Consider the following 16,130-nt stretch of genomic DNA (forward strand, 5'->3'; position numbering starts at 1 on the left):
CTCTTAAGAGACTCAGACTATGAGTAAAAGTGCTTGTGGCGCTTAAAATCCTAAGCTTTTTGAAATATTTTTATGTATTATTTTGGAAACCTTATCGGACTTGACAACATCTAAATAAATTTTTTTCTTCCGGCAAATAGTTGTATCGAGCACCTAATAAAAAATTTTTTTGTACCAATATTTCAGAATCCAAAAATGTTTCTCAGCTTGTTCATTTGTCATCAGTAACCGAACCAAATTGCTATAAAAATGTGGAAAATAATAAGTGGTAGAAATATACAAACAATGCGACAAAGAATAGAAATTATTTAATTTTATATTATGAAAAAAAAAGTGTTTCCCAGTGGGATTTGAACCACGACCCAATGGTGTGTGTCTGAAAAAATATTTTCAGTAAAACTAAACCCAAAAATCTTTAACATCCACATTATATCTACGAATTTCATTTGGGTAATAAAGTTGAGAAAATAATATCGCTTTTTGTCACGATGCGCTTTCTTTAATAAAAGTTGTGCGAATTTTTTTTATTTTATTACAATTTAGATAAACCCAATTTGGCTGATAAAAATAATCTGCAAATAAATCGATAAAATTTGCTTATTCCAGATCGGATTTTTCCCAAGATTTTTCACAATGCCCTACTTCTGGGTACCCGCTCTTTGTTTGTGTGTATATCGTTCTTTATTCGAATTTATGTTCTTCTGACCAATAAGTATCAAATAGAGCCCTCCATCATCCATTGTTGCGTCCAGCGTTCCTTCTAGTGAGGCGGCGTCGGGACGCCGCAGCGTCCCTCAAACTTTCGCTCCATTTATTCCGAATTTTTGAGGTGCATTTTGAGTTGAGGTTTTGGAATCGTGCGCGATTTTAGTTGTTGGAGCGCATTGTGAGCGTCAAGGTTCAGCGTTCGGCTGTGTTCGGGTGACGTCACGAGCGCTGCGTCACATCGTGTTTTCCGGGAGGTTTGCGCCAATGAGGAGGGCGATCGGCGTCACGTGCCCGCTCTGGGCCAATAGCCGCGCGATTAGTTCGGATTAGATGGAACAATTCTGACAAGCGTAGAAAAAGTTTCATCAACAGCCGCCATTTTGCCTGTTTGAGAACGCGTTGAATTTCGGATGAATTCCGCAAATCGTCGGTTTGTATGTAAATCAAAGGGTTGTTTTTTGGTGGGTTTTCGGCGGGGACGCTGATGTAGTGGTGCGAGCGCGCCGATGTTTGTGAAAAAAGTGCGGAAAAGTGCGGAGTGATTACGGCCGAGAACATTGTGCGCCTCCGACGGAAGATGGTGAGAGGTAGAAGCGGAGTGCAGTTGAAGATGGCCGATGGTTGACTGTTGACAATGTGCCTTGAGTCAAAGGACCTGATCATGTGTTTTACGCGCGAATAGTCACGCTTTTACTGACCATGGCTGACCATCTCGTCGACGGACCCCCGAACGCCAAACGGCAGAAGCTGGACCCCTTCCAGGGGCCCTCAGACTCCTCAGGTGAGCCGCCCCCAGACACGGGCGCATGCATGACACGCCGGACACCGGCAGATAACCGCACACCTAACGACACACACACTTTTATTAATTTTAATCGTAACTTAAAGCTTACTACGGCCCGGCCATGGGGGGTGGTGGACACGAACACGACCAGCACCAGTGGAACATGAGCCACAATCAAAGTAAATACTCAAATACCTCGAAAAACCGACTAACTCTAACGAAAACAAACAAGATTTTACTCAAAATGCACTCACTTTGTGTTTTCGTTTTGTGGCTTGTTTTGGCGCTGCTTCTCTATTAACTAACAGTGATTTGGTTTTAGTGCGAGATTACAACAAAATGCCGTAGAAAAAACTCTTCTGCTTTATTACGAAAGCTACAATTACGCAATCTGATAATTGTTATCAGGATTTGATTGTAACTGAAGAAAAAAAACAGCTGAGCGGCGTCCCCAAAACGTGGATTTTTTGTTTATATTGAGACAAGTGGTTCATGTCCTTGAACATTTCTTACATCTAACATAAGTTTCAGTTTATTTAGGGCTACTTGTGGTAATTTTAAAATTACTATATGAAAGTTTCGTATTTTGACATTTAATATGTTCAGTGTTTATTTAGACTTTAGTGCTTACAAAGATATTAATAATTGGTTAAATACTTCTTTCTTGTTTCTAAATTATATCAACAGTTACTCTAATTGCCAATGTTCTCTCTCTGAAGTTAATAGCGTTTTTTTTTTAGAACAAATGTTGATTTGTAAATTTTTTCTAAAGATCTTTTTTTATTAAATTTAACTTTTATTTAACAAGCGTTTTGAGTTTGTTGCAAATGCAGTCTCATTTGCTTTTTATGATTTCATTCTTAAAACTATCAAATCACACACATACTTCATTTTTTGATATTATCCTAAAAAGGCACTTTGTGGTAAACATATTAATTAATTTAATTTTTCCAAAACTGCAATTCATGTTTTTTTAGAAAAGTTGTTTTGTAAATATTTTCTAGTGTTTTTTTAAGTGAATTTAACAATGTATGCAACACTTTAATAAGTTTCTGATGAGTTTGATCTCATTTGATTTTTGTGGTTTGATTTCATCGAAAACTTTTTATTAAATCACATAGTTACATGAGCAAATTCCTTTGATTTTATTTTCAAGTAGCCAAGCCGTAAACGTTCTTTTTAGGAAAAAAGAAAATTAAGAAATTTATTCTTGCTAACATTTTTTTTCTAATAACTAGGGATATGACTTTGATTTATGCTTTTTTTAATCAAAACCACTGTTTTCGAATCTTGTTCAATTTTGTCAGGTTTGGGAAAAACACTTTCCAAGCTAGATTGGATCAATATTTTTAAATGAAATTGTGTTCTTAAGTTTTCTTGTTATTTCTTGTGTATAACATTTTTTGTTTTTGGAGTGTACTTTTTCCACTAGGGTAACAGCCGTTTCGTAAACATTTTTTTGTGAGAAAATTTAAGCAGAAAAAGTACATTTCGTGTTGCCTGCCAGTCCGTTATTTGTTTATAATTTTTTGAATGTTTTTGTGTTAGATGTTCTTTCGAACATGGATATGTTCGATCTGGAGAACGACCTTCCTGACGAGTTGATAACGCCGACGTCGTGGCCGATCTCCGACAACATGGGAAACAGCAAACCGCCGCCTCATGGTCCCGGTCCCGGAACAGGGATGCAAAATGGGATCGACAGCGGTGACAACAGTAACAATTTACGCCAACTTCAGCTCAATATGCTCCAGAGCAATAAAGGTTTAATAAGTAACGCACTGGCAATGGCCGGGGGACAATTAGGCAACAAAAGTCCTAATTTACAATCGCCACCCAACGTTTCGGTGGCGAAAGGTAATGTCGTGGATCAAATGAATTTGGGGAGTTTGGCGTCGAGTATTTCGAATAGTGGTGGATTACAGTCAATGGCTAATAATGGAACGTCACCACAAATTATGAGTTCAATTCAAGGTACAAAATGTGCGGCAGTTTTCTGGTGTGATGGGCTTTTTAACGGTGGTTTTGTTTCAGGGATGAATAATAGTGCCGGTGGTAATATGATTATGACGAATAGTAGTATGAGTACTATGGCGGGAATGGCTGGAGGTGGGTTGGTTGTTAGTAGTACGGTGAATAAACCGTTGGCAAATGCGACGAATATGTTGGCACCGGGACAACCACATCATCCCGGGAACCATACAGTACCTCAACAGGTAATATAAAAAAAACTGCTATTTTTAATAAAGTGGCAAGGGTTCAGGGTTTGAAAACCAATCAATGGTTTTTTAATTTAATCTTTACCTTGCCAGAGCATATTGTGACGATTTTTTTCTTTTTTCGTCTAAAACATACGAAAAAGGGTCGAATCGTTTCGTACATTTTTTTCTTATACACACTGTACGTATGGGAATGTTTCTGAAATTTATTGTTTTCGTAGCCAATGCAAAATGGTCCGATGCTGGGCCGCGTCACAATGCAACATTTGAACGCGCGCGCTCCAGGCCCCCACGGCGTCCATCCACTCGGTACCCGGATGCAAGCCCCGGGTATGATGCAATTGGGCGGCGCTGTGGGCCAAGGAATGCCTGGAAATACTCCTTATTCATATCCCAATGCCGGACCTCAAGGTGTTGCCACACCGCAACCTCACGCTAATAAATTAGGACTTCCTCAAACGAGGTTCGGGGGACCTGGAGGTCCCGTCGGACCGGCCGGAGGCGGCGAAGGTGGAATGGCACCAACTCAATTGCCTGCACCCTCACCTGCCCAACCCCAATCCGGAGCTCCATCCGGAACGCAACCCGGACCGCAAACCGCCACCCAAAACCAGGGAGCGGGACCGCCACCGTCTTCGACGGGTAAGTGTCGCTTTGATCTCGATGTGTAGTTAGTGCATGCGCTGTCTTACGTTATTCTTCATATTACTTTATCTAGCAGACCCAGAAAAACGAAAGTTGATCCAACAACAATTAGTGTTGTTACTACACGCACATAAGTGTCAAAGACGAGAGGCGCAAGCCAACGGTGAAGTGTGGCAGTGTAATTTACCGCATTGTAAAACGATGAAAAACGTTTTAAATCATATGACGACGTGTAATGCGGGAAAAAGTTGTTCCGTGGCGCATTGTAGTTCCTCGAGACAGATTATAAGTCACTGGAAGCACTGTACGAAAATGGACTGCCCGGTTTGTTTACCATTGAAACAAGCCGATAAAAACCGAAATAATAACCCTAACGGTAAGTCCACACGTACTTCACTAGGGCCCGAAATTAATTTCGGTGTTACAGCAACGACTAATCCGCCTCAGAGTACTCAGTCGATTAACCCATCGGACATGCGTCGTGCCTACGATGCTCTAGGCATGCAGTGTCCGACGACGGGGGCAGGTACCGCCCCCACGGGTCTCATTCCCAACGCTGGCCCGCAACGCCCTTGCATCCGATTACCCATCGCCGGCGGTCCCAATATGGCCGCTGGTCTGGGAGTCAGAGGGATGGCCCCCGGCGCTGTCCAACCCGCCCCCAACGTTAGTCTACCTCTCGGTAGCGATTCGGCACAAAATACCAACCAAGGAGTGAGTCAAGTCGCCGCGAATCTCCAACAAAGCATTTCGATTTTCGGTCTTTCAAACGACGGCACTGGACAAGGACTCATTGCACCGGGAGGGTTACAAGCCGGTCAGGTGACCGCATCACCAGTTCAAGGGACCAAAGAATGGCACCAGTCGGTCACACCCGATCTCAGAAACCATCTGGTGCATAAATTAGTACAAGCGATTTTTCCAACACCCGATCCACAAGCGATGCTCGATAAGAGAATGCATAATTTAGTAGCCTATGCGCGGAAAGTCGAAGGTGATATGTACGAAATGGCAAACTCGAGATCTGAGTACTATCACCTTCTCGCCGAAAAGATTTACAAAATTCAAAAAGAGTTGGAAGAGAAGCGACAAAAAAGAAAGGAACTACAACTACAACAACAGCACACACAACCTCCACAAATACGACCAAATTTGCAAGGAGCCGTTCCCGGAGTCGTCACGAGACCACCTGGGGTTCCTGGAGGTTTACCACAAGGCCAACAACCAGGATTACGTAGCGGTTCTCCCGCATTAGGTAACATGGCCACACTGAACCAAGCCGGAGGTCGCTTATTCCCAGTACAACAAAACCAAAATCAAAGCAATGTCGTGGGACTTCCAGGCCCGAGTCCCACTGCCTCAAATCCGGGATTATCGCCATTCGGCCAACCAATGTCACAAAACAGTAACGCGTCTACGTCAGCAGGTAACCAGTTCGGTACTTCAAACGGACCTGTGAGCCTTCCTCAAGCATCACCAGCGAGCTCGACTCAAAATCAGTTTAACGACTTGATGAAAAATCGTCTCGCACCTTCACCCTCCGCTTTTGGTCTTCAATCTCAAATTCAAAATCAAAACCAAGTCAATAATAATTTAAATGCGACTCGAATAACGCCAAATTCGGAAACAGTAATGACGCCGCACGCTGCCGGCCCCAAATCGGTGAGTTCGTCGCGGGGGCCGTCACCAGCACCTGCCACCCCCGTGCAATCTTCACCCGCCACCGCAGCCAGTCTGGGTAAAGGCATGTCGAGTGCAGAACGAGCGGCTCAAAATGCACCAAGACAGTCGTCGATGTCGTCTCAGATGGCGGCGATTACGGCGGCACATGATCGCGACGAAGAGTCGCCTTCGCCGCCTCCGAATAGTATCAAGGGGAAATTGGAACAGATGAAAGAGGAGAATTCGATGGACGTTAAGCATATAAAACAAGAAGTTGAAGAAGAACCTGGGCAGAGTGAAGGTGGGAAGAATATAAAGAACGAGATGCAGATGGATATTAAATCAGAAATGAAAACGGAACCAATGGATGATTGTGAAGGAAAAATCAAAGAGGAGGTGTCTGATGGTTCGTTGGACGTAAGGCCTTCCACTTCGGACGGGGCGTTAGTACCGATGGCCTGTAACGTGGACAAGAAACCGAAAAAATGCTGTAAGGAGACTCATTATTATTGATATATTTTATGTTATCTTGGTGTATTTCAGTTTTTAAATTTGACGAGCTTCGCCAGAAGTTAATGCCGACTTTGGAGAAACTCTACCGACAAGATCCTGAAAGTCTGCCGTTTAGACAACCGGTAGATCCCCAAACTTTGGGCATACCCGACTACTTTGACATTGTAAAAAGACCAATGGACTTATCTACGATCAAAAAGAAACTTGATATTGGTCAATATACCGACCCTTGGGAATACGTCGACGACGTTTGGTTGATGTTTGACAACGCGTGGTTGTATAACAGAAAAACTAGCCGGGTTTATCGATATTGTACTAAAGTAAGAGATCAAAGTGTGCGCCTGTAGTATCACTGTTTAATGCAAAAAACTTGTTTATTTGCAGTTATCTGAAGTATTTGAAATGGAAATCGATCCGGTGATGCAATCCATGGGTTACTGTTGCGGCAGGAAATACACTTTTAATCCGCAAGTCTTGTGTTGTTACGGAAAGCAATTATGTACAATTCCACGCGACGCCAAATACTACAGTTATCAAAATAGGTGGGTATTTGAAAGTATGACAGGGCTTTTTTAATTGGGTCATAGTCAATTTAACGTGACATCCACCCCTTCACATTTGTCGGCAAAAAACCAATTGCATGCACGCTTGGTAGTCACCTCAGAAAGACCTGTGGGTGTGGCTAAAACTAGCTAGAACCCTCCAATAGTCTATAGTTTTGACGTCATTTGTGTATAGGGTGGTTTAGCTTAGCACTCGACGCTTCTAACACAAATCATTTCTTTTTTTCCCGTCCCGTCCACTCACTCCATGCCATAAAATTTAACAAAAAAATCTCGGCTTGGTGTGTTGTGCTTGCGTGTCTGTGGTGCAATAAATGTACACAGTCTAAAAGCATATGGACTCGGCTCCGACAGATACACCTTCTGCCAGAAGTGCTTCAACGATATCCAAGGCGATACGGTAACCCTAGGCGATGATCCGACCCAAGCGCAAACGTAAGTGATTCAATTTCCATAATTGAACGCCTTTTAAAACGTATTTGCTTACTTAGGGCGATAAAGAAGGATCAGTTTAAAGAAATGAAAAACGATCATTTAGAAATGGAAGCTTTCGTCCATTGTACTGACTGCGGGCGAAAACTGCACCAAATTTGCGTACTCTACAACGAAAACATCTGGACGCAAGGTTTCACTTGCGACGAATGTCTAAAGAAAAAAGGTCAGAAACGTCGCGATAATAAATTTAACGCGAAACGACTCCCCGTTACGAAGTTAGGTGTGTACATAGAAACGCGTGTGAATAACTTTTTGAAAAAGAAGGAAGCCGGTGCCGGTGAGGTTTCGATTCGGGTCGTTTCGAGTTCGGAAAAAACAGTCGAAGTGAAACCGGGAATGCGTGGAAAGTTTGTCGAAACGGGCGAACTAGCGTCCGAATTTCCTTACAGAGCGAAAGCTCTATTCGCGTTCGAGGAAATCGACGGCGTGGACGTTTGTTTCTTCGGAATGCACGTCCAGGAATACGGGTCGGAATGTCCGCCGCCAAATACGCGACGCGTGTACATTGCTTACCTCGATTCTGTACATTTTTTCAAACCGAGACAGTTTCGAACTGCCGTCTACCATGAGATTTTATTGGGGTACATGGACTATGTGAAACAGTTAGGGTATACTATGGCACACATTTGGGCGTGTCCGCCGTCCGAAGGTGACGATTATATCTTCCATTGTCATCCGGTCGAACAAAAAATCCCCAAACCGAAAAGACTGCAAGACTGGTATAAGAAAATGTTAGACAAAGGGATCATCGAAAGGATAGTTCTCGATTATAAGGATATTTTGAAGCAAGCAATGGAAGATAATTTGAGGTCGGCGGCAGACTTGCCGTATTTCGAGGGAGATTTCTGGCCTAATGTTCTCGAAGAAAGTATAAAAGAACTGGACCAGGAGAAAGAAGAGAAGAGGAAGCAAGCGGAAGCTGCCGAAGCGGCGGCAAATGCGGTAAGACTCAGATAAATTGGAGAAAATTCCAAATAATTATTTTTTAATTGAATTGTAGATATTTTCCTTGACGGAAGAGTGTGAGACTGGTCCCGATGGTAAGAAGAAAGGTCAGAAAAAAGCCAAGAAGAGTAATAAATCGAAAGCGAATCAGAGAAAAAATAGTAGTAAAAAATCGAATACTCCTCAAACGGGTAATGATCTCTCGGCGAAGATCTTCGCAACGATGGAAAAACACAAAGAAGTATTCTTCGTCATAAGGCTACATTCAGTGCAATCGGCGGCGAGTCTTGGGGTGAGTTGAGGTTATTTTTGTTATCGGGGGAAGGTGAAAGGTCAAGAATGAATTTTGGTCATAAATTTCTAATAACGACATGATTTGCTTATTTTTATTTGGTGATTGAAGGTCAATTTGGGAACAAGGAATTAATACATTTGTAACGAAAATTTTTGTGTTAATTATTGCATCCTTGAGCTCGGTTTTTAGTGCAAATATAAACTTGTTTACGTTTATTTTTTGCTAAAGTGCACAGTTAATGTTGGAATTAATGGCTTTCAAGGATTTTAGGCGAGTGTGTGATCAATGAGCGGAAACATTGCAGTTTAATATGAATAACACTCCGAAAAGCCTTTTTTTAATAAATTTCTCGCATACAAAAGTTTGTTACCTGTAGAAATGCTTATTGTTTTTTTTTTTATTTAAGAGAATAATTTCTGTACTATTTTACGTTCTTATCCTCGTAATTCTGTTACCGAGTAAGATGCGAAAAATATATAACAGTTTATAGGTACTTCCTACCCTATAAACAAATTCTTTTTCTAACATTCCTTATTACGTGATCGCGCTGAACATTATGTTGCTTTATTGTTTGTCAAATTTTTTGCATTCACAGCATATGTTTGTTATGTTTATTTTTATCGTAAATTAAAGATTTCACACTCCAACAAACAAATCGATAACAGTTACTTAAAAGTAGACATTCATTTTTGGAGGTTGAAAGGAAAAAAACTGTTAATCTACCGCTTCATAGCTCCGCAATGCATGTTTTGTCATTTTGTTAATTTCCAGCCGATTCAAGATCCTGATCCGTTTATCAACTGCGATCTGATGGATGGTCGCGACGCTTTCCTTACCCTCGCCCGCGAAAAACACTACGAATTTTCATCACTACGTCGCGCCAAGTACAGTACCATGTGTATGCTGTACGAACTGCACAACCAAGGCCAAGACAAATTTGTTTACACCTGCAATAACTGCAAAAGTCACGTGGAGACGCGCTACCATTGCACCGTCTGTGACGATTTCGATCTCTGCATTCAATGCTACGACAAAGAGGGTCATCCTCACAAAATGGAAAGACTCGGTTTCGATCTCGATGATGGTTCCTCGCCCAGCGATCAAAAACAAGCCAATCCGCAAGAAGCACGAAAACTATCGATACAACGTTGTATCCATTCCCTGGTACACGCGTGTCAATGCAGGGACGCCAACTGCCGACTTACCAGCTGTCAGAAGATGAAACGCGTTGTTACACATACCAAAGTTTGTAAGAGGAAAACGAACGGTGGCTGTCCGATTTGTAAACAATTGATCGCGTTGTGTTGTTACCACGCCAAACACTGCCAAGAGACCAAATGTCCAGTGCCGTTCTGTTCGAATATTAAGCATAAGTTGAAGCAACAGCAGTTGCAGCAGCGGTTGCAACAAGCGCAGTTGTTGCGTCGACGAATGGCCGTGATGAATACGAGGACTTTGCCGCAAGGCAACGCGATGCCGGGCGCTAATACTGTCGGGTTGTCGTCGGGAGGACAATCGGTGGGGCCGGGGGCGATAAGTCCGGCCAACTCGATGAATTCGTCAACGATGGCGAATAGTGCGATGGGAATGCAATCGCCCCATCAGCCGGGCATAGGACTGAAACCGGGGACGCAAACACCACCCCCAAATGTACTACAAGTGGTGAAGCAAGTGCAAGAGGAGGCGGCAAGGCAACAAGCACCCCACGTTGGATACGGGAAAGTGACGCCGGGTGGTGGAGTCCCGGGACAGAACATGCCGCCGCCGCAGATGAGACACATGGAAGGTATGTATTCAAAATTCATTGAAAAAAATGTTCAATACAAGCAGGAGAATTTGTATCACATATTTGGCAACGGTCGTCTAAAAATTACATCCTTTATATAAAAACACTTATAAACAGAGTACATGCGTATACACACATTCAAAAGGCATCATATCTTGGAAATTTTAGTCGGTTTCAATGTGCAAAACATGATTAGGTAATTATCCATAAACATTCAGAATTTTAATTTTTATATAAAAAAATTATTATCCTCATTGTGCTTCCTCTAGCTTATAATGTAAACATTTGAATTTATACTCGTAGTACGATTATTTGCAAACAAAGTATCTTGATACTTACGCGAATAAACTGACCTGTAATAGATTAATTTGCAATTTATAAAAAGTTATTGACAAACACACATAATAATCTATAGAAAAAAAATCTCTTAGCAGGTAAGTACCGGTTTACCTAGTTAATTTCATGAGTAATGAGAGATGACTTTTCGCTGAAATATTTCTCTGAACTCTGAATAAAAAAAGTTAGCTGCGCCCTCTTACTTCAACAAATCTTCTTCGTTTCTGTGAAGCAAATCTACACTTAAGCAACGAGTTTATTGAATCGCCATAATTTGTTTTTGTGTTTTTTTTTGTAATGAGATGTGTAAAAGCGGTTTTATGCTTAAATTGTGTATACAATTTTCTCTTGCTTGTAGTTTTTCCAATGGTAGAGTTCTTCACGGGACATTATGTGTATTTCATTTTATTAATTTTGTGTGGTTGTACAGAGACTTTCGACGGACGAGTTGAAAAACATTCAAGACCGTAATAAAATATCGAAATAGTTCGGGACGTTTTTGATTAATTTTGGAACGAATTTTCTAAATAAAGAACAAATACGAAATCGGATGTTCGGTAAAGTGACAGACAATTAAATCGTTTTATGTCTCTTTTGTATTGCATTTTTGGTGAGTTATATAATTTCTTTTAGGGGGTAATTTATTACCGATGACCCAATGGCAAAGGTATCCAGGCGGTGCCGCTCAAGGTATCCGCCAACCCGGCCCTCAACTCATTCAACAAGGCCAAATGGGTCAAGCCCCCATGCAACCTAATCAAGGTGGTGTCCGTCCCGGCGCCGGGAGCATCACAAATCCACAAAACGCAATGCAAAAACAAGCATTGCAACAATTAATGCAGACTTTACGGTCGCCACAATCGCCCGAACAACAGCAACAAATTTTGACGATACTTAAAGCCAATCCACAATTAATGGCGGCCTTTATTAAACAAAGACAGGTGTGTAATTTGATTTTTCCATCGATGGGGGTATTTTAAGAGCAAAATGTGTTTTTAGCAGGCTCAGCTTCAACAAGCGAGCGGTGGGGGTGTTGGAGGTACGCCGCCCCAACAATTGCAGCACATCTTAACCCAGCAGAACACTGCCCAGCACCCGAATCGGCTCCAGATGCAAGGAGGCATGTTGGGTCAGAATCCGGGACAAGGACTGAATCAAGGCCCCCCGAATCAACCTCTGACCCAACAACAACAGCAGCAACAGTGGTACAGAAACCAGCAGTTGTTGGCAATGCAACGGCAGCAGCAGCAACAACAACAGCAGCAACAACAACAGCAGCAGCAGCAGCAACAACAGCAGCCGTTCCAGCAACCTGGAGCGCCGCCTTCATACCAACAAAGGCTACCGGCGATCCGACAGCCCCACATGAACTACAACTCGTATCCGGATCAGCAGTATCCCCCCATGCAGGGATTAAAACCGACGCCACCGCCCGTGCCGTCGCCCCAAGGTGTGATGGGGCCCCCTCAAGGGGGCATTTCCGTACAGCAGCAACAGTTGAGGAGTCCGCCTCCGATTAGGAGTCCACAGCCGAGTCCGTCGTCGCGGCCGTCGCCGAGTCCGAGGAATCAGGCAGTGGCGAGTCCAAGGGGGCCTCAACCGAGTCCGCACGACATGGCGGCGTCGGAGATGTTACTAGGACAGAACCATACGGGGTCTTTGCATCCCCACGCGTCACCAGTCGGGGGTTCGAACCAGGAAACGGGCGAAGTGCCGGCGATGACGCCCCAAGACCAGTTGAGTAAGTTCGTTGAACAGCTCTAGTGGTGAGTGTTGGCACGGGCGCTGTTCGAACAACGAACCGGCAATGGTGCTACGTAATTCAATTTTTCGACGAGTTTTTTCGTTGCGTACAAGTGTAAAGTGATGTAAATGTATACTTAAAGACCGACGAGTGTAGCTATGTAAATAAAGTGTAGATTTTAATCTAAATGGACTATGTATTTTTGATTGTACATATGTTTAATACACTCTTGTATCATATTATAAATAATGTTAGTGAAAATGTTTACCTATGATGTGAATGAAGATACCTAAAAGTATTTGGCTTGCGAGGCTGTGTTCTTAACTTAACGGATTGTTACCTGCGGAGGTAGACTCGACATAGCTACGCACTGTTGCTATATTTGTTTTTTTATATTACAATTACGACTCGTGACAAGTTTATGATTAGTGATGCTGTATAAATTAGCATGATTTTTACCGAGACTGTAATGTGTCGTGTCCGGTAGCTATTGTGATGGTGGCCAAACGGCCCCCTATTTGTTTTTATATAATATATTTATAATTTATATATCGTCTTGTTTTCATGTGTTTACATTCCACACGTGTGGAGTGGTGCTGGCACCTGACAATCTTGAACCCCGCCAGTGCAATACTTACACAACACTCCATCCTAATTTATTACTGAACATACATCAATTAGATTAATTAGTGTTAAGTATTATATAAAAGAGAAATAAACAATATTTGAAAAAGTTTGTTTATACACATTAAATCCTAATCCTAAAAAACAAAACGACTCATCTGATTACATGACTTTATTCGGCTTTTCTACACTCCAAGTAATTTACAAGTCATACAAATAATGAAAAACGTATAAAACTTTATTACATCACAACATTCAGTCCCACATTGCGAAGACCAAAACGTGCCCCCATTATAGGCTGTTTACCACAATCGGGGCTAAAAAACATCAATTACTACACCAACCCCACCCCCAAGAAACACCAAACCCTTACCCACTCGTATGATCACCACAATCGAGCAAAACAAAACCAAATTCGCCAAAACTGATTCACGGCTCTTTTTACGGTCCTCCTCCGGATCCCTTGAGCCGAAATTCCCTTGAATACGGCGCATTTTTATACAGAATCTTGGAAAATGTGGACAGACTATCGAGGTTATGTCACGCAAAGGTCAATGACACTAAGGCAACAAAAAAACAATAATTTACGATGCAGGGCTAAAAACTAACTTTGTGTGGAGGACTAAGACTCCCCGACGTAATCTACTCACACTTTTAAGGTTTTTATTGTAAATTAAACTGAAATAACTATTCAATGTTGGCAACAATGTCGAAAATTACAGAACTTGAAATCTTTCTTTATTAAATAAAACATGTCGTTTAGTAGTTTTTATGTATATAATTAACAAGAGCAATCTAATACTAGTTTAATTTATAGGTGCACATCCTATTAATTAAACAGAACATCTAAAGAATGTTTCATTGTGGGTTGCATATCTGTCAAAAATATAAATATTTATGACATATATAGCCTCAAATTCAGCATATGTGTAACATTTGCATTAAAAGGGTGATAAATCAGGCACAAAATGGACAAAGGGAAGCAAACTAACGCCCCATCTAAAGGTAAGACGCCCAAAATTATTTTTTTGGAAATTTTGAGGTTATGATTCTTAGGGGGCAAAGTGGATGGCGATGGTTTGACAAAAAAAGAACGCCGGGCGCTGAAAGTGCAAGAGAAAAATAAGCAACACCCCCCTGATAACAAAAAAGACAGCCAAAATGCCCCTGCTATGAAAACCGAACCCGCAAAGCCCGCTAATGTTCCCCCAGGTCAGCTCAGCGAAAAAGAATTGCGACGTTTGGAGTGGGAAAAAAAGCTCGCGGAACAAAAACCTAAACCTGAAAAATCCGAAAATGACAACATAAGCAAAGCAGAGTTAAAAGCGAGACGACGTGAACAACAAGAGGCACAAAGACTAGCCAAACAACAACAGCAAAAACCTCCTGAAAAAGCTGCAGAAGTTAAAAAAGCTGCACCTTCGCCGAAAAAAGTCGAAAAAAAGAAAGTTTCGGATTCAAGAAGACTCCAGATTGTGAGTCATTTATATTCTGATGCAAGTTTCAGTAATGCCAGTGTTTACAAAAATGTTCATCCAGCGTTTGTAAGACTGGGGGTGCAGTACTCGACGAAAAAGATTCTAGGGTCGAATGCACGTGCTCGGGCGCTTCTTGCAGCTGTTAAATGTCTGATAAATGATCTACAAACGCCTCCAAAACAGGAATTTTGTCGGTATTTGGAGACTGTGCTTCAGACTTGTATGGATTATCTGCAACTTTGTCGCCCTCTTGCCGTGTCTATGACCAACGCTTTGAGGCATTTTAAGACGAAACTGCACCAAGTGGAGTGTCTTGAAGACAATGTAAAGAAGGAAAAACTTTTGGAGGAAATTGAAACGTATGTTGCGGAGGAGATCGACAAAGCGGGCGAAGCGATAAGTCTCAAAGTCAATGAGAAAATCAGTAATGGGGACGTTATCCTCACTTACGGCTGGTACGCCTATTTTTTGTTACGTTTCCCGTTTTAAAAACGAACTTTTAGCTCATCTCTTGTTACCAAAATTTTAAAGGACGCCCATTTAGCCGGCAAACAATTCAAAGTTGTAGTAATTGACGGCCGCCCCCTTCTCGAAGGCCGCACAATGTTACAACGTTTGGTCCAAATTGGAATCAACTGTACTTACGTTCAAATGAACGCAGTTAGTTATGTAATGAACCAAGCCACCAAACTACTCCTGGGAGCGCACGCTTTACTCACAAACGGTTATGTTATGTCCCGGATTGGCACCGCACAAGTGGCTCTAGTGGCCCAAGCTTTCAGTAAACCGGTCCTGGTTTGTTGCGAAACTTACAAATTTAGTGAACAAGTTTTAACCGATTCATTCGTTTACAATGAATTAGGTAAGTATTTAAAACTAATAATTGGTCATTTAAGTAACTGGGGTGTGTTTTAGGTGACCCTGAGATGCTTTTTACCGCAAACACGCTTGATGAGAGTAGCCCCCTTGTTACATCAAAGAATGACAATTTACAGATTTTGAACTTGTTGTATGATGTTACCCCACCGGATTTAATTACAGCGGTTGTTACAGAATTGGCAATCTTACCTTGCACCAGCGCTCCGGTTGTTCTAAGAATTAAGCCCTAAATCACTTTTGAAATTAATAAATGACAAAATGATGGTAACACAGTGTTTTTATTTACCGACCCCGAACATTAAGTTTTAAATAATTTTTTCGACTTTGCTGCTTGGGGATTGATGTTCAAGGAGACAATTTATTAGTTTATCTTGGCGTTTAAGCCTATGTAGGCTAATTCAATAATTAAGATTTTAAAAGGCAGAAGTCGCTACAGGAAGTAATTTTTTATCGA

At 41.8% G+C, this 16,130-nt stretch overlaps 2 protein-coding genes and 1 long non-coding RNA gene across 12 annotated transcripts; 2 read left to right on the forward strand and 1 right to left on the reverse strand.

The window, feature by feature from the left end:
- Positions 1-814: 814 nt before the first annotated feature.
- nej (nejire) lies at positions 815-13,244 on the forward strand. Of its 7 annotated transcripts, none has more exons than XM_008194138.3 (15): positions 815-1,489; positions 1,597-1,671; positions 3,041-3,475; positions 3,527-3,708; positions 3,933-4,353; positions 4,430-4,732; positions 4,784-6,508; positions 6,562-6,851; positions 6,916-7,073; positions 7,419-7,529; positions 7,586-8,531; positions 8,590-8,826; positions 9,601-10,615; positions 11,585-11,892; positions 11,951-13,244. In XM_008194138.3, exons 1-15 carry the CDS (start codon positions 1,408-1,410, stop codon positions 12,713-12,715), a joined length of 7,053 nt encoding a protein of 2,350 aa, XP_008192360.2. In that variant the 5' UTR covers positions 815-1,407; the 3' UTR covers positions 12,716-13,244. The 7 variants fall into 7 exon arrangements, with proteins under 7 accessions (XP_008192360.2, XP_008192362.2, XP_008192364.2 ...); XM_008194140.3 differs by having other exon boundaries at positions 11,954-13,244; XM_008194142.3 differs by having other exon boundaries at positions 7,449-7,529.
- A 232-nt stretch (positions 13,245-13,476) lies between these two features.
- Positions 13,477-15,998, reverse strand: LOC103312727 (uncharacterized). 4 transcript variants are annotated; one of them, XR_511405.3, is made up of 3 exons: positions 15,866-15,998; positions 13,693-13,879; positions 13,477-13,636 (listed from the first exon to the last, which is right to left on the reverse strand). It is a non-coding gene; the product is annotated as an uncharacterized LOC103312727 (long non-coding RNA). The 4 variants fall into 4 exon arrangements; XR_511406.3 differs by lacking the exon at positions 15,866-15,998 and adding an exon at positions 13,970-14,103; XR_511404.3 differs by lacking the exon at positions 15,866-15,998 and adding an exon at positions 13,929-14,055.
- Positions 14,141-15,944, forward strand: eIF2Bdelta (eukaryotic translation initiation factor 2B subunit delta). The gene is made up of 4 exons (XM_970562.4): positions 14,141-14,324; positions 14,376-15,252; positions 15,301-15,659; positions 15,713-15,944. Exons 1-4 carry the CDS (start codon positions 14,288-14,290, stop codon positions 15,904-15,906), a joined length of 1,467 nt encoding a protein of 488 aa, XP_975655.1. The 5' UTR covers positions 14,141-14,287; the 3' UTR covers positions 15,907-15,944.
- Positions 15,999-16,130: the final 132 nt, after the last annotated feature.

Source organism: Tribolium castaneum, chromosome 9 (genome assembly GCF_031307605.1).
Source record: "Tribolium castaneum strain GA2 chromosome 9, icTriCast1.1, whole genome shotgun sequence".
In the NCBI taxonomy this organism is placed as follows: domain Eukaryota; kingdom Metazoa; phylum Arthropoda; class Insecta; order Coleoptera; family Tenebrionidae; genus Tribolium; species Tribolium castaneum.